Source organism: Marasmius oreades, chromosome 11 (assembly GCF_018924745.1).
Source record: "Marasmius oreades isolate 03SP1 chromosome 11, whole genome shotgun sequence".
Classification (NCBI taxonomy): Eukaryota; Fungi; Basidiomycota; class Agaricomycetes; order Agaricales; family Marasmiaceae; genus Marasmius; species Marasmius oreades.
Genome location: NC_057333.1, coordinates 1368333 through 1385659, shown reverse-complemented (window position 1 = coordinate 1385659; position 17327 = coordinate 1368333). Strand labels below are relative to the sequence as shown.

At 48.1% G+C, this 17327-nt stretch overlaps 4 protein-coding genes across 4 annotated transcripts; all 4 read right to left on the bottom strand.

The window, feature by feature from the left end:
* Positions 1-14: 14 nt before the first annotated feature.
* E1B28_003260 (uncharacterized protein) lies at positions 15-7720 on the bottom strand (the record flags this gene model as incomplete). Its single annotated transcript, XM_043160231.1, has 10 exons — positions 15-124; positions 181-381; positions 434-1040; positions 1095-1145; positions 1199-3805; positions 3864-3936; positions 3991-4112; positions 4173-4845; positions 4913-7312; positions 7374-7720. 10 exons carry the CDS (start codon positions 7718-7720, stop codon positions 15-17), a joined length of 7191 nt encoding a protein of 2396 aa, XP_043002187.1.
* A 107-nt stretch (positions 7721-7827) lies between these two features.
* On the bottom strand, positions 7828-8635 carry E1B28_003259 (uncharacterized protein; the record flags this gene model as incomplete). Its single annotated transcript, XM_043160230.1, has 4 exons — positions 7828-8127; positions 8188-8230; positions 8285-8457; positions 8510-8635. The coding sequence occupies 4 exons, from the start codon at positions 8633-8635 to the stop codon at positions 7828-7830; spliced, it is 642 nt and encodes a 213-aa protein (XP_043002186.1).
* Positions 8636-9183: 548 nt separating this feature from the next.
* E1B28_003258 (uncharacterized protein) lies at positions 9184-13234 on the bottom strand. The gene is made up of 10 exons (XM_043160229.1): positions 12975-13234; positions 12822-12921; positions 12512-12753; positions 11432-12442; positions 11285-11382; positions 11044-11233; positions 10600-10991; positions 10023-10539; positions 9775-9967; positions 9184-9715 (listed from the first exon to the last, which is right to left on the bottom strand). Exons 1-10 carry the CDS (start codon positions 13179-13181, stop codon positions 9291-9293), a joined length of 3375 nt encoding a protein of 1124 aa, XP_043002185.1. The 5' UTR covers positions 13182-13234; the 3' UTR covers positions 9184-9290.
* A 371-nt stretch (positions 13235-13605) lies between these two features.
* E1B28_003257 (uncharacterized protein) lies at positions 13606-16584 on the bottom strand. The gene is made up of 6 exons (XM_043160228.1): positions 16216-16584; positions 15960-16168; positions 15658-15911; positions 15290-15599; positions 14908-15237; positions 13606-14838 (listed from the first exon to the last, which is right to left on the bottom strand). Exons 1-6 carry the CDS (start codon positions 16562-16564, stop codon positions 13846-13848), a joined length of 2445 nt encoding a protein of 814 aa, XP_043002184.1. The 5' UTR covers positions 16565-16584; the 3' UTR covers positions 13606-13845.
* Positions 16585-17327: the final 743 nt, after the last annotated feature.

Sequence of the window (17327 nt, the reverse complement as noted above, 5' to 3'; positions counted from 1 at the left end):
GACAGCCTACCGTCCTAGTTATCTAATCCGGGGAGGTTACGCAGAGCCTCCTTGTTACTCCGAACGTATTCTTCACATGCGCTTACGAGGTGATTCGCATTTAGCTCCATTGCATGTTTTTGAACTGCAAAAGAAGAGGGAAAGTCAAGGGTTGCATCTTAAACGACTCGTTGCACTTACTTTCGTCAACAGTATATGGATTGATCATCCATTCCTCGATCATCTGCTTCTGCACGTCTTCAAACAGATCCCAGACTTCCCAAAGCTGAGCCAGATTTATGATGCTGAACCAACGCCCTAGAGCGTCTCCTTCGGTATCCGCATCCGCATCCATACCATCCGAACGAGTGACTTCAGGCAGGGCACCGGTGTAAATGTAATCTGTCATAGAGGTCAGAAACATTGAGGATCCAAATCATGAGCGGAGCTGTACCGAGCACCGATTTCACAGTTTCAGCGTTGTAAGCAGTCATCAACACTACGACAGGGTCACTTGTAGATGCAGGTCTCGACTCCTCCATTCCTGAAGTGCAAAACGATAATCGGAAGTGATCGCTGGCGGCGGCCAAGAAAGAGCGATGAGCCCAAAACTCATCCGTGTCGCTGGATACAAACTTGATGTCCACTAATTCATTCTTTGTTCGCATCTCTTCGAACCGATTCCTCTGCCTTTCCAAGATAGTCTCGTTTGTCGAGGAACTGATATTTGGGGCCTGTACATCCTGTAATTCCTTCACGCCAGATCCACGTAGAAGAGAGGGGAAATCGGAAAGGAAGCGGCGGACCCTGCGTATAGTCCCCGTGTCACAGCGAAGATTGAAGAAAAGACGGTCTGCTTCGATCCAATTACCGGTCCAGATATCCATTTCAGGGTCATCCACATTTAGGAATAGAGGACGGTCATGGTGGTTTATCATTGACACTTCTGCCTCGTCGGAATGCTGATCCAACCACCTATAAGTTTCTGTGAGGTCCTGAAGTAGTTCTGTATCCGAACTGCACGTTGCCCCACAGCCAGCCAGAATTTGCAAGTGTGCGACCTAGATTCCGTTGAAATGAGTATAATTGGTATACCACATTTATCAACGACGTACGACTTCGGAGACAGTTGGTACTCCTAAGTTGGGATGTGCAAGAAGAATGCGCTTTACGATGTCATTGCTTAGTAGAGAACGGGTAATATACATCGGAAACTAACCTGATGCGGCGATGTCGCGAAAAAGGCTCTTTGCGACCAAGCAATTCCTGCCAAGTCATCACGAATAACTTCCCTGGGCGAAGCAATGGTGGGATGTTGTGTAATGCGGTTCCTCCACCTACTTCGCTGCCCTCTTTCATTCGCGGACGGGATGAAGCGTAGAGAATCCAGGCCTCCCCAAAGCGGTCGAGAACCCGCGTGGAGGGGCAGATCTTCACAGAAAGTTCGAAACAAAGTGTGTGCACGATCCATTCTCGTACCGGGATCGTTCCGAAGGTTGGCATGAAAAGCTTGCGCACATTCGGTGAATAAAGACACACTGAGATCCTGTCTTACTTTCAGCCCATGCTTCTGAAGGCGACTCTCGAATTCCTTGAACTGCTCATGACAAAAACGGTCGTCGGGGAATGCCGCCAGAAAAAGGGGATCATGGGCACACAAGAAAGCCGTCGCCGTCATTACACGATTTTCATCATTTGGGAGAAGAATCAGCCCTGAATAATTACCTTGCAACACCAGTCTAAGAAGAGATTTATACGGCTCAATGTCTCCAGGATTTAATATGTGTGGTAACTGTAAGCGACTGAGGAGATTATCGCGATCGACCTCAGAGTGCTCCATCCTCCGCAGGACTCCGGAAAAGGGTGTAAATTTGACGTTCATGAAATTGCGCATGAAATTGATTATCTCCGGCGTAGAGTGGATTGTGGAAGATAACATCGAGACTCCGACGACGGAATCCAACGTTATAGTCGTCGGTGTATGAACTTCCCAGATGGGGAGATTCTTGACTATCGACCAAGAAGATTTATCCCGCTTATATACGTCATGGTAATCATCTCGGAGACACCTTCTGCACCATTCCGCGAATCTCGACCACAGGTGAGGGTCCAGCGTCACAAATTTGAAGTGGAGTGTAGAGAGGTTGGATTGCTGGAAGAAGGCCCAAAGAGCTCGGAACAGCGGTCCCTTTTCCGGGATATAATCATAGGGCAAGGCCTTGATGTCCTCTCGCTTGATCACCAACGCACCAAGCACGGTGGCGCACTCAAGAAGCCAAGTTTCATCTCCCGGTGCCGCGAATATCACAGAGGGATGACGAGTATAGGCAATGGAAAGATAAAAACCTCCCGTAATTGGCAATAAAGAGAAGGAGGTGAGTTCCTTTATCGTATCTTTGGGAAGTTCGTTGTATACCTCCCAGAAAATACGAATCAAGCTGGCCTCTGCCACCGTAACGCTGCACTTCCCCTCTTCGTGTTCTGGAATCCGACCGTGCAATAGATCGCGCACAGCCTTGGGTTCCAGCTCCAGAACATTTAAGCCTTTTTGCGAAAGTTGAACGCAAAGATTGAAATCCGGATCCACAAGTCGGTTTGCTGGTAGAATGCGAGAACAACTGGGATCAAAAGAGTAATAGTACTTGCGCTGAGAGGTCGAACAGTCCCCAAAACATCCCAGCGTTCCATCTAAGAGAGGAATCAAGGGAAGATCTTTCAATAACGATGGAAAATCTGTTTTTGTTGTTGTGGATGAACTTATGAAACGGGTTAAGGTTTCTAAACAAGAAATCTTCCTTGCCGAGCTCCTTCTGGAATCATACCACAAAATGAAGGTTGGAGTGGCGCGTAAGATTTCACTCCTCAGCAAACCTCCGTCAACCGTTTGTAGGACAGTGCACAAGCGGTAGAGCAGGTGAGAGTCGGCTTTACTATCGAACTTGACTAGGTCGGGGGTCTCCAGTTTCGATAAAAGTTCCGTGACAACAGAAGGTTCTCTTCCAGATACGATGGCTTCCTGAGGAGTCAAAGTTTTAGGCGAAGGTCCACTGGTCATGAAAATGCGCCGCGTCGTCGACGGAAGTTTGGCAAAGAACGATCCGGTCACCATGTCGGCAATAGGGTCCTTATTATCATCGGACTGGCCTGGCCACCAGGTAGCATTGACGGCATTCGGATCACGGTATCGCAAGGTCAGTTCTTCCAGAAGGAAGAAGTAGAGAGGTGGAACTAGTTCAGACAATAGCCACTGATTGTAACTGGCTTCCTGCTTGTTATAATTCGACTCGAATCGTATATTGCGCCTGTCTTCCGAGAGAATAAACGGTGCCGTCAGATGAACGGGGAGGGTCGTCGACACGGGCAACGGTAAGGAGTAGAACAACGACTTGATTCGCAATGACTCTTTTGTATTCTTCGGATGCTTTGGACTCTCTGCGACATGGGCAGCCAGTCCGATGAGGATCGGCGAACGGATTCGGTGTGTCTGGTGCATAGAATTATATCGCTCCGGTAACGGCTCGAGATCATTCCCTAACACAACTCTCCACCTGTCTTCGCGCGACCCAAATCCGCCTTCGCGGAATTTTATTTTAGTCGATACAGTAAGCTGTTGAGAAACGAAGTTTCCATCATCGTGATCGATTTGACGACCGGCTACAACTGCAAAGCAGATTTGCGGGTCCCCATCACGACGATGGAGAACTTCGATTGACTTGATACCCGTAAACAAAACGCATTGCTCTACGCGATCTTGGAATGGTTTGATTAAATCCCTCATCACCCCACTAGAAGTGAGGGATTTTTTGAGAGGAAGCCTGAACAATGTCTAAACCAAAGTCCATCAGGACACATCGACCTGGAATGGTACAGAGAAAGAATTTCACAGCGTTATATCTATCGAATTCAGTTGAGAAACCAAACAACCCTTCGAGGGAAGCAAAATGGTCGGGGTAGGTACTAAGTCAGTCTCAGATTAGATCCACTATGGGCAAGTGCGACAATAAAACGAACCTTGCTACGCGACGCCAATCAAGAATGGTGGCAGGACCGTTCCCTAACATCGACAAATGTCTTTCATCTGGGTCCGAGGAATCCAGAAATAATATTTTATCGCCCGAAATAACCATAGGCATCTGCGCCGCAGGCAGTGTCGGTCAATAAGTGATAATACTTGTTAGAGATGAAATCCATACATCAGTAACATGAAACATGGTTAGTGCTCCTAACGCAAACTGTCCGATGGTGTCAGTACGGTCATGTTTCCCGCCAATCCCATTGATCACGTTGTTGAAGTCCTCGTCCTTGAACACAGCATTGTTGTAGACCACTAGAGAGGGACCTGAATAGAACTGTGCCATGGAATGGGAGAGAAGGGAAAGTTCTGGACGAGGGGGTTGAAATTCGTCTACCAGAACGGTAAATTTTGAAGCGCCGGCATCCAAGGCATTTGCTAACATCTCGGTCAAGAGCTGCTGATCGGTGTAATGTCTAAGTGTCTTGCGTATCTTGGTCTTGAACGTCTCCTCCATTCCTGAATCGGCTAGGTTCTGAATATGCCCTAATTGACGGTGGCCTAAAAATGAGATTTGAAGTTTTTTGGCAAGGTCAAGCTGAATACTGCTATGAGCAAGACGCAAGTCCGGGGGTAGCAAAACTGGACACGAGATGTCCTTGTACACAATTCTGTGAATGGGATGGAGTGTGCCAATAGAATCAGGCACCAGGACTTTGGCCCGTTCTTCATCGGAAAGTTTTTCATCGGCTAGAGCTTCCAGCAGAGTAGCAATCTTCTGCAACTTGCTCTGGTAGTCTATTCCCTGCTTCGCGAGATCATGAAGAGATGATATCAAAGCCGTAGGCGACGGTCTAAAAGAAATATAATCTCGTCAGTGATTCTACTCAGGACTTTATGGGAATGAACAGGACGGTCCACCTTTCGAGACACCCCATAGCACGGAAGAATTTTTGGCGAGAGGGATCTGATGGTAACTCATGGAAACCAAAGGGCGGAGAGTCACCTCGTGAAGTACCTAAAACTGCTCGAGAGGTCGGTACCAAGAACAATTCGTCTGCCCTTCTTCCCGATATCGGAATCCATGGTTCGTCTCCAACAACATTCTTGAGTTTGTCGAACTCCCATGCTTTGAGCAATCGGGAGCTGAATTCCTTTATCACGATCCCGATCTTGTTTGCATTCCGACCTAATACTATGCGCTCAAACTGCTGTAAAAGAATGGAGAACGGTATAGGGGAGCCCCAACCAACACGCTCACGAAGACGGCGAGGGACGAACTCTACAACATCCAACACTTCGTCGAACAGTTCCCTTCCCAATGCGTACATCGCAGGGTCGCGAGAACGATTGGTACTACTGAGTCCAGAATCACCTGGTAACCACTTCGCCTCTGGGTCAATATGGACACAAGAACAATCGAAGTTCTCAGATTTTATCAAGTCCAAGAGGGAACGCGCAAGGATTGCATTATCGTTGGTCGAAGTAATGTATTTGATGCGTTCATCCACGACCCTTGTCGAGAGCGTTTTCTGTAGAAGACCCAAATTGATGATTTCATCTACCAGAGGGCCATCGTTGCGTGACTTGCTTGGTAACCATTCTGAATCCGGCTCAGGCAGGTATAACTTCGCAATTGGCGAAGATGGATCGATGAGGTCTGCTGGGGCTCGTAGAATGCCAGCCCTATTGGGTAGGAATGCGATGTTTTTCAGACGATCGATGGTGTCTGGCGAGATAGAACGAACGTTGTTTGCCATATACCTGACCATGGCACTTTGAAAATGGACCGGCTGAGATTGAAAGTTATCTAGCGACAGCTTCAGGAGGTCGGATACTGTGAGCGGTTGCCGGAGTGGACTAAGAAGTAGCAGAAGGTTGTCGTTTGGAGGCGACAAATCAAGAAAAGAAACATTCGTTACGGGTGGTAACAAGCTATTGTTGATAACAACAAGAGTAGACTCCTTCTTTATGCCTTTTACTTCATCAGAAAGCCCACTGACCACGCGAACGATACCGGACCTCAGAGGTTTGAGTAAAGGAAATATTGGGAGCCGATAGAGTTTCGAAAGATGTTTAGTAGACAGTCGGAGGTACGGTCGCTCAAGGAAATGCTCCAAGACCGTTGCCGACTCCTTCAAATCGAGACTGAGTGGGGCCCTAACATTATCGAGCAGAGTCTCCACATTGTGAAGATCCTTGAGACACCCTTTCTCAATGAGAAAGTCCATCACTGAACTTGGTAATTCACGAGAAACAAAGGAAATGTTGAGCTTTCGGAATGCAACCTCCAATTTTGGATTACCAGGGGATTGGAAGACAATGTCGGACGTCCGTCTCATGATACTGTCGGTACAAGGGATAATTTGGAGGTTGGATCTCTGGACACAAACAAACAACCCATCCCGGTCCTTCCAATATCTCGTCACCCAGGACCAGAATTGAACAATCCACGCACATGGACGCAGCGCCTGCGAAGAGCCAAGATAGTGGACTACTCGAGCATTATCGAGAGACTGGACATTGAGCTGCTTTGGGCCTTCCGCTTGCAGCAGTCGTGCGACGCTTTCGGGGAGTATGTGAAGAGCAATCGCATCCCCGTCCAACGATTTAAAAACTTCGAAGTCGGCTTCTGAGAGGAGCGTACGTTTAGACTGGAATGAACTGCATAGGCTAAGAGTTGCATATTGGTTGCCGGGGAGAGGGACGAGTGGCAGCCCTTCGATGTTCTGGAGTTGATTACCGGATAACAGGTATTCCAGTAAGGAGACTTTATCTGGGGATGATAGAGACGTCAATTTGTGAGGGTACTCCTGCATCACAGCATCACGACAGTTAGTATCGTCAAAAATCATTATACGAGCTGGAACACATACTCTGAGGCGTCGCGCAAGGGAACAAGGCTCCAGAAAGGATATATGGGCATGTTCTCTGTGTAACACCGACAAAAGATCATAAAGGTGTGCTGGAATCTTCGACACGTTGATTCCTGATGTAGCCAGGATGGGGAGCATTGGAGAAAGGGGCTTTGCATTCTCGGAGAGTAGAAATACTTCCTTCAGAGAAAGATGATTCACAACCCCGCGACTGTCCGCAACCGGCCAAACGCTACAATTGCCTAGCACAACCTCGTCCGCCAGTTTACGTGGTAAATCTTTCCAGTTGAGACTGTCACCGCATTTGACGTCTGGCTGAAGATTTGGCCACGCTTGAAGAACCAGACTTGGCGAAGTATTACAATCAGACAAGACTTGGAACAAGCGAGTCCAAAGTTTGGGGAGGTAGAAGTTGAACATGAGGTTGTTCCATTCCAACAAGACGCTTGACGATGGACATAGATGTTTAGCTAATAAGCGGATTCAAGGTAGGTATGAAGACTCACTGGTCGTTCGAACCCTCTGCCACCCCTTTTTTCTCCCCCACGTTCCGAAGGTTCTGTCTTGATTGTGTCAAAGAGAATAATCCGTGCACATGGAGAGGGAAAGCAGTCGAGATCGGTAGTGGCAGGAAAGTGAAGAGTCTGCCTCTATCGTAGACACGTGTCGGACCGCTTTGAATTGCCAAAGCCATTTTTGGAAGAAGCTTATTATTGTAAAGAGCCTTTGTGACATCGAAACCAATCCTCTTCGAAAGTGTCGCGGAAGCAGCTTGGGAAGAGAAGTCTCCAGAAAGAATCAGCCAGGACGCCGTTCTCTCCAGTTCGCACCCGGTTGCAACGTTGCATGCCATGATCCTGAAATCGTCACCGGATTCTGTATACACCTGCGGCGCCTCCCTAGATATCCTGCATTCGGTGTAGAGGGTACGTTCACCCGCTTCATTGATAAAGTAGATCTCTATTCGGCAATATCCAGCTCTTCTTTTGCAAAAGCCTTGAGGAGGCTCTCCGTTTCACCGGCTGTGACTACCTTGGAGCTGATCCTGCCTCCATCTTCGGTGCGTAAGGGAAATCGAAAGACGGTTCCTTCAAAAGGACCAACGTGGGACGGACCCAGAATACCACCAAAAGCGGAAATCACATCACCGTAGCCGCAGTCGTCTAGAGCGACATCCATGCCACCGTCTTGGAAAATATTGTGTTGAGGGTCGAAGATTGCAAGAGTATTGCCAGATATGATTTGGGGATAATCCGTGATCTGGACCACAACATATATATAAGATTCTGACTTTCTCTGTGATTGGACGAGTTCACATACGTGGTAGCAAGACCGGAAACCAATTCCATACTTTCCGATTTTTCTGCAGAAAACGGATGAGACAATGGGTGCTCAAAGGAGATGACGAAAAACACACGATGGGTCATCGCGTTTTGAAGACGAATGAACGGTCTGAAGAGCACCCCAGTCCTGCTCTTGAAATTCACTATCGTTATACGCCAATAAAGCCGGGCCTTGTATTTCTGCAAGTCTCGGATGATTAATCTTCATGCCGTCGTGTGAATGAGTGCGATAGTCTAGCAGAAACGTCTGCACAAAGTCATTATTATGTTCAGATCTTCAAGGAAGACATACAAGATACCTGTTTAGTAGCTTGAGCATCATCGGAATTCTGCAATATTTCTCTAAAAAGTCCTATAGAGAATGGATACGCATCCAGAATTGCCTTGATGTTGTCGGTTGGATCGAACGTTTCTTTGAACGGCATTGAGGGAGAGCGAGGGAGAAAAGGCTGAAAGATTGCAAAGTCGGCGCATCGATGCGGATACTGTATTTAATGGTTTCGGCAAAGACAAAGACAAAGACACGAGGGGAAATGATAGGCTTTCTGACGCGCGGGTCATGTATCTGGGGTCACAATCGCCTGGTGTCCCGCACATAAAGGAATCAAGGGGCCTGAATGAGAGAACAAATCAAGAAGGTAACGGAGCTGAACGACTCCATTTGGGGTTACCGTCAGTGAGTGGAAGAGTAAGCAAAGATGCTATTATACCAACCCTCTGAGATGTTGTCATTTCTGGACGTTGAGAGGTTTTTTGGAGAGTAGCAGAGGTCGATCAACATTCAAACGTTCAACGTTCAACGATCACAGGCGAGGCCAACCGACCAGACTCTCACGCAACCAAGCAACTTCCTGGGAGTGCTACTAGGTTCTGGGTAGGGAAACAAGTTATCGTTCAGTCCTGACTCGCAAGACCAGGGGATCGATATGATAATTTATGGCTATGGTCAACAGAATCCCACACGCGGCCAATGCTCAGACCGGAATAAGGAGACGATATTATAGCAAAAAATACACGAACAATACTGATACACTGCCACTGATATTGAAGGTCGGAAAGGTGAAAGGATAGGGGATTCTATCACCTCGTGAGTGCGCACATCCAATCCTTTTGACACTCCCAAAACGCAGCCCCATTGGTCCCCACACTTTCCACGACCACCATCTCAATCGTATCACTTCCATCAGGCCGCTGTCTCACCTTCACGAGCTCTCCCCGCCGCTGTCCATAGATAACTACTGCCTCCTCGTCCACCGTATCGGGTACAAACGGTATCAAATATTTCATCATAATCGACCTCTCCTCGCCTTTCCCATCATCGACAAACCTCACATAAGCGGTCTGATCAAAGCCTTCACCAGCACGAGAGGCCGTGAGGACGACAGCTGTACGGTTTTCGTATGCACCTTCCAGGTAACCGGCGCGTATGGTGTCGTGAACGGTGACTTTGAGTCGGTTGTAGAAAGGTTTGATCTGTGTATCCAAGATCCAGTCTTCGCCCGGTGCTAAGCGCAAGAAAGTAAATTAGTAGAGAGAAATATGAATGGAACGAAAGTCCGCGAACAGTATGGTACTCGACCAAGCTCCTCAAAGTTCATCGTACCAGGTGTCTCTGGGAAAACACCAGGTGTAGGCGCGGACAATCCCATCCCTCCAGTTCCGTATGAGAAGGCAGACAAAGCAGGTGTCGGCGCTGTATACGCGGCGGGTGTTGGAGCCGTTGCTGGCGTTGGCGCAGATGCTGGTGTTGGCGCATTCTGAATGGCTTAAAGTCAACGAGTTTGAAAAACGGGACATAAAAGGGAATTTTACCCAGACTTCGGAAGACCAGTCTGGCCTACTAGCAGGCGTTGCACCACCCCACCCATCGGAACCACTTCCAGAACCCCACGTGTTCCTCCCTGGAGTAGCACCACCCCAGCTGGAGGTCCCTGTATTCGCGTTCCTTGCCGGTGTTGCACCACCATTTGCTGCGTAGGGATTCGGTGTTCTAGAACTAGGTTGCCAGGCAGGCGTTCTCCCACCATCGGCGGCGTATGGATTCGGTGTTCGTGAAGACGCGTTCCACGCCGGAGTCTGATATGGATTGGGTGTTCGAGATGAAGCATTCCAAGCTGGTGTTCGGGAATCAGCGTATGGGTTTGGTGTACGTCCTCCGCCCCAACCTGGCGTTCGTCCTCCACCCCAGCCGGGAGTCCGGCCACCCGCTCCTGCTGTTGCTGAATAAGGGTTCGGTGTCCGGTTCGGTACTGACGACGGCGGGCCCATCGAGTTGTTTCGTCCCCAGGAGGCACCTGGCCCCTCGACGGGTTCTGTTTTGCCATTAGGCCTAGAGGAATGAGGTTAAAGAAGGGTTTTAATTTTCGTCAAATTCTGAGCGGCGACTTACAATCGACGGTGCAATTTTGCTTTTTCTATCGAGATGATTTTGTTCCCGGTATTGAGCTCTACACGGGCGACAGCTCCGTTGGTGTCTTTGACAGTTCCATTATATCCCTTATGAGGTCCCTTGATCACAGTCACATCGACACCAACAAGTCGATCTCTCGGTCCTCGTCCCATGTTACCTGATCCTACCATGCCTCCAGTGGGTGCCACGAGTGCTGGATTCATCTTGGACAGGTCTGCCCCAGGAGCCAACTTGATAAGGCTACCCTTTGGTGCCAGTGAAACCAAAGAACGAGCGCGGGCAACAAATACTCCGCCGTTTTCAACCACATCTCGGTTGTGCAAGAAAGCAAAGAAGGATTGATGGATATGCAGGATACGACCTTTTCGACCCTAACAGAATTCATTGAGTATGAAGAAAACCTTTTCAGAAATCAGTGCTCACTTCACCGTCGACTTCTTTCATGTTATCGTTGATTCTCAATTCGTGCCCTTCAGCGTCAGTAGCAATCGCACGGTTGGAGTCACGCCGCATGGATATTTGGTGGGGACGAACAAGGCGAACTTGCCCATTTTGATCCAGCACACGGAAAGAATCTCGCTCCGTCTTGAATATGACACCGACTGTCTGGGGACTGGATGCACTCAATAATAACGCGTGCAAACCAACAAGAAACGAAACTTACTCCAGTTGAACTAAATCGTGTAACTCGTAGTCTCCGATAATATTTGTACTCGCTCCGACCTCGGCGGCTTCACGCAAGTCTTTTGAGAAAACGGAAACCTGACTAACAAGGTCAGCCCATGAAATTATGACGGGTTCGAATACTTGCCTCTTGCATAGTCATATCCGATAAAAAGGTCACCACGTTATCCGTAACTGAAACGACAAGACCGGTCTCATCTGTATTTTTTCCAGCCATCACTTTGACGTGGTCTCCTGGTTTGAACCTCTTCCTGACGCTTCTTGCCGGTAGGTCCACTTTCTGTCCTTCAATATCCATGCCCACAGGTGTAATAGTGACAACGTCCTGCGAGATTTCTTCTACTACACCATGTACACCGGCTTGTTCTCCTTCGAATACCTCGACATGATCGCCAGGCTGCAAAACCGCCACTGCCTGCTTCCTCGACGCTTCAGCGATGATAGACAAGTCCACCATACTATCTCCAACAGCTCCATCGGTTTTCCTTGAGAAATGGGTGATTTCGTCCAGTGTGGGGTTCACATCTTCTGTTATCAGAGCACTCGGTTTGAAGTCCTTTTCGATAAATCCGTCTTTGAAGGTATCCCCTTGGAACACATAGACCTGATTCCGTTTGGAGACTGCTCCTCTCCCGTGAACCTTCACTACCTCTTCAAAGTTGAAAAGTCGCTGAGGAGGTCTCAGGGCGCCCGTTGCTCCCGTCGCAGCTTTCTTTCTCTTCTTTGCATCCAAGCCTCCAGCGGTTCCGTCGTCCCTTGGATTGAGATCAATCCGGGGAATGAATCTGACTCCAATCTCCTCAATATTGTCCACATCAACAACCTGTGCCAGGTCCCCCTGATACTTGCCCCTTCGTATTCGTACCCAACTGTGTAACTGCACGGTTGCCTCTTGCTTCTTGATTTGCAGCAAACTGGCCATTTCTTCAATTGGAACGAGATGAATTCCGCGACTGGGGTAAACGCCAACAAGGCCGATGCATGCTTGCATAACCTGTTGAGAAGAACGAGCCTCAACGTAAATCATGCCAGGGAGCGAATCACGTTCGAAAGCGGACAGGATCTGTAAGGGTCGCGTGTGTTCGACTTCTATGGCCTTTCGCATGAGACTGATGACAATATCTTTTTCTTTACCAGGCTGAATCGAGTATAAAAACGGTAGTTAGTTGCACCAATAACGACAATATGACATAGACACCCTACGCACTTTCACCCTCACTTGCCACAAGCTAGCATCGTGAACACTTGGCATAAGCAACCGCTGAGGAATCTCATTCATATCTCCCGTATATCTCACAGCAGTTCTTCGATAACGTTGACTAAGGTCGCGAGCTATTTGTTCTGGGCTTTTATCCTCGTCTTCGTCAAACTGCCGCCTAGAGTCGAGCAGTGCATGGTGTCTCCTGGTTGAGTCGTCCTCAATATGATCATTTGTTTCAATAAAATCATCTAGATAAATAGGTTAGTTCTTGAAAACAAGAAAGTGGAAAGGCGACACGAGAGAGACGGAAGATTACCGTTTCCAAAATCGCCTTCATCTTCATCCCCTTCATCATCTGAGCTGACTTCAGCCTCAACATCCAAGAATCTTGCAGCACTGTCGCGCTTATGTCTCCTCTGGTAGATATCATTAACATTCAATAAACGTGAAAACACAAGAGGATACTCACCTTTATTCTCTTCTTTCCCTTTTTTCCACTTCGCACCTCTTCTTCCTCGTCTTCCTCGTCCTCTTCATCATCCTCGTCTTCCTCATCGTCACCATATTTTCGCCGTCGTGGTTGCTCATGGTCGTCCTCTTCTTCCCTTTTATCTCGTTCTTCGTGCTCCCGTTCATCATCTTGATCAAATGCAGTGTGATCTTCCAGATCCGACATGGTGGATGGAAAGGTCGAAGTGGGGAAACGTTTGAAAGTGAGAGTCCTCCAAGAATCAATTAATCAACTCGGGCACGTGCGGGCCCCTCCATTTGGCCCCGGGCGCCTAGTGTGTACAAGGGTGGATATTATTATTATCGTACATGTAGCGTAGGCTGCTCGTCATGCATCATGCATAGTATCGCTTGGCCGTTGTATATCGAGCGTGGCAGCCGATGGTTTGTCGACGGTGGTAGTCTGTTTTGTTTTGCAGTGAAGTCAGCTTCCGCCGTGCAATAATTTCCCGAGCGAACATGGTTGGTTGCTTTTTCAGTCAAAAGCGATGTCGCTTTGTCTGAGTTGCACTCGGCAAGGGACTTGGTGTACCGTAGTCATCGTCGTTCGCGTTGGGAAATTTGGTGGTGATGGTGAAATGACTGTCCATGGTGGAGTAAACGTTGTTATTCAACACACGATGGTTTATGCTAAAGGTATTCTGCGGTAGCGCTGTGCACAAGCAACCAAAGTTTTAAGACTGTGGTTCTAAACCGATTCAGAAGGGGTCATACATAGGGAAAGGAACAGGTGCTACTGTATGAACTATTGAACTGGTAAAATGTGGGGGAAGGGTAATGCTGAAACAAGTTACTACAGGTCCAAACTTCAAAAGCGAGTGAGGTGAGCGCTAACACCGGCTCAGGTGCACAAAGTCATGCTTGTCCTCTTCTCTTTTGCGCTCGCCTTGCTGGCTTGTATTCTGACTCTTGGTAATAGAGTCAAAGGAGAGGGCAGAGTCGATAGGTGTGGCCGGTCGGCCCAATGAGGACCCAGAGGAAGAGGACGAGGTGATAGAATCTATCTGGGGGAAGAAACGTGTTTTAAACAAACCTTCGTCTTCGTCAGTTCGACGTCTTTTCGAGTCCAAAGTCTGATCCTCAGTTCGTCTTCCTCGTTTCTCGCATGATCTTGACATGCTCTCCAAAGATTGCATGCGTGAAATATTGTCACAATGACTGTCAAGAGCATGAGTGAGGCGATCTGAACACCAAAAACCTGGATCTTCGTTGATCATTTCATGTATGGAAGGTCGGTATTCTGGTCGATCGTTCATAAGAAGAAGAGATAACCGCGTCAAATTGACATCATTTTCGTTGGGCCGTGAAAACTGATCAATCCATTTGAGGACTCGCCCACAGGACCACAGGTCGACCCTAATAGGGTTTACCGCTCGTACTTCTTGGCTTTCATCGAGGACAACTTCCGGAGCTGTCCAACCTTCAGTACCCCAGCAAACTTTCACCTTCACTTCCACGTCATTGCACCAGACGGCAACGTCGAAGTCAATAATAGATAGACGTTGAGCCTTGAAGTCGTAGACGATATTCGAAGGCTTCAGGTCCAGGTGTGCAATGTGATGTTTGTGAAGGAATGCAGCACCGTCCACGAGCTGACGACAAAATTGGATGGACCGACCTTGAAGTGGAGTGTTGACAATATCGATTTTATCGAGACAGGAATGCATGGGGAGGATAATCAGTTGCCCTAGGCGAGACTCCAAGGTGTCGAAAAGGTCGAGGGTATGTTTCTGGAGTGATTCTGTCGAAGACAGATGACGCAAGAATGATATTTCGTCGGTGTGTCCCAGTTTTGCGATGAATGGAGTTCCTTTGCGTAGCACCTTTACAACGTGACCAGATACAGTCACGAGTGAGTGAACATGACGAACAATATCTGTTAATATCCTTACCCGGAAAACACCCTTCTTTATCTCCCCGCCCATAACGTACCCAGAGTCTAGTAAAGTAGTCTCTATAGTTTTACAGACCTGGTGCCCACTGCCTTGCCCATCGCTATCTTGCCCTGACCCATCGCCGTCCACTTTCCTTTTCTTAGTGGTCTTCGTCCTTGGTACCTCGGGATACTTCTGATCGACTTTCCTGGCCAGTTGATTGATGTCTTGCACCTTGACGATGGGACCGTCATTTTTGACGTGATAGCTGTAGTTATACAGCACACATAGGAGGCTGGCAAGTTCGCGTAGATCCTTCAGATAATAAGCTTTCTTCTGTAGGATTATCTAGGCGAAAAATGGTTCATTAGCGGGAGAGAGGAAGGAACACCATGCGCACCTTTTGACCTTCCTTCTTGTAGACAACCCAACGATGTGCACACCATTGCTTCGTAATGAAAAGGCCCATCAAAAAGAACTTGTTTTTCTTGTCGTCTGGGACATGGTGGTGCGCAAACTTGAAGGTACATAGTAACTGAATTAGGAGCCTACACTCATCGTCATGATCCGCGGAAGAGTCGAATTCTACCAACAGACGGGGCAGCAAGCCGGCCAAACAAGCCCAGTCAGGCTTAAAAGTATAACGATATATTGCGTTTGCTCCCTCTTCGTAAGCATAAAGAAGAAAAGATAGCGGTAAGGGTTGTTTCCTGTACAAAAAATGGATCAGATTCTTGCAAAGGTGAACATGCTTCGGATGCAACCCACATCGAATGACGGCCATCTGGAATCCATCGACCCCAATGATTCACGAAACTATCAAATAGAATGGTCCCTACGATGTGGGACGTCATATCTCGACGCTTTTCTAGATCATGCATGGTCCCTAAAGCCGAAAAAAGGTGGCTGATCTCCTTGTTGCCTGGAAAGTAATCTTCCGCTTCTGCGTCGTCGGACAGGACCTCTTTGAGAACGTCGGCGATTTTGAATGCACCATGAACTTGTTCATAAAGTTCCCCGACCTAGGAAGGCCATTGATTGGTACCGGAAGCAAATGTGAATATGCTCACCGTTTGCTTAGAACAACTATGTGGCTTCCTCGGCAACTCCAGAACGTCATTGATGCTTGACGGTAGATTACCATGAACGACCTCCTCACACTCATCCTCATTTGAGGGGGAAAAGGTTTTCCACTGGGGGTGGGCCGTATCTCCTGCCCAGCGAAGCAAGAGTTTGAACGTAAGTTCGCTCTCTTCCATAGTGACGTTAGGTGCGGCAGCTAATGGTGTGGTTAGATTTGGGACTAAAACAACGAATACTACACACTCAAAGCCTGCTGCGTCTCAGAGTGGAAATAGGCGAGGATATGGACTGTGTTTCGTTCAGGTGCAGAGGGCCAATAACAGGAGAACTGAATGTGACGCTGTAGAGGTGAACATCCCACCGGATCAAATCCAAGGAGACCATTATCTGGCATCTTGTACAACTTAATCATGCCTGACGGGGGACGAGCTCCAACAAATGAATCGAAGCGGTCTTGCCCCCATGTCGAAATTCGAGTTGTTATATCGGGGAAAAGGGAATCGATAGTAGCATCGGGGTCGATAGAAAACGGGAAGGCGTCAGAGATGGTTTTTCCCCCTGCGCCAAATTGATACCATAGTCGATAAGCCATGGATGAGGGATTGAGGGAGACACCCTTGGACACTCGCACCCCTAACGTCAGGCATCACGTGCGGCCTTTGGCGCCCAAAGGAACGAAAGCCTACGCGTGATGATGGTGGACAATTCTGTTTACAACTAGTCTGGTACCGAGGGAGGGGGGTCATAGGGGAACCCCCTCTTATCAAAAATTTCGAGGTCCGACCAGTTGCCGGGACGGTCCAAAACATTGTCCATTATATCTTGACCTCTACACGCTCGTTTCCTCACCGTCGGCGTCTGGATAGCGTCGAGCGTCGTCTATGCCTTAACGCCCTAAGCTCAGTATCGACAGCGTCGACGGTCGAGATGGATACGAATGAGGGTCTAGCCAAAGGAGGTTGCAGTGAGTCAAAGTTTGCACTATTAGATGGAGAAATTTGAGTGGAAGTTGATTGATTATGATAGTAAGTATGAAGAGATGCGGCGGGAAAGTGTGGAACAATCCCTGAGGTATACAACAGTGTATGTGGCGCATCCGTGTAAGTTGAAACAGCACCATCACTAGTGTCGCTCATGAGTTCCAAGCAACGGGGTGAAGGGGGGTAAAAATCGATTAAAGTTTGATTATCTGGATGGCGAGCTCGGAGTAAAAGTTGTTTTCACAATTATCATTTATTACAAGTTCCTTTTGAGTTCCCTCACCTTCGATATCAATTTCTCTATGTACCTCTACATACCTGCTATCCATGTATATAATTGAATCATTGGAATGTAGCTTCTGATGTAGTTTCTAT

Bases quoted from the DNA above. Each gene is read 5' to 3' on its own strand.
- E1B28_003258 (XM_043160229.1), bottom strand. From the start codon at position 13,181: ATGTCGGATCTGGAAGATCACACTGCATTTGATCAAGATGATGAACGG. The intron at 12,922-12,974 runs GTGAGTATCCTC...GATATCTACCAG, and splicing joins AGGGAAAGAAGAGAATAAAG to AGGAGACATAAGCGCGACAG. The intron at 12,754-12,821 runs GTAATCTTCCGT...CTATTTATCTAG, and splicing joins TGAAGGCGATTTTGGAAACG to ATGATTTTATTGAAACAAAT.
- E1B28_003257 (XM_043160228.1), bottom strand. From the start codon at position 16,564: ATGGCTTATCGACTATGGTATCAATTTGGCGCAGGGGGAAAAACCATC. The intron at 15,912-15,959 runs GTGAGCATATTC...TGGCCTTCCTAG, and splicing joins ATAGTTGTTCTAAGCAAACG to GTCGGGGAACTTTATGAACA. The intron at 15,238-15,289 runs GTGCGCATGGTG...TTTTTCGCCTAG, and splicing joins ACAAGAAGGAAGGTCAAAAG to ATAATCCTACAGAAGAAAGC.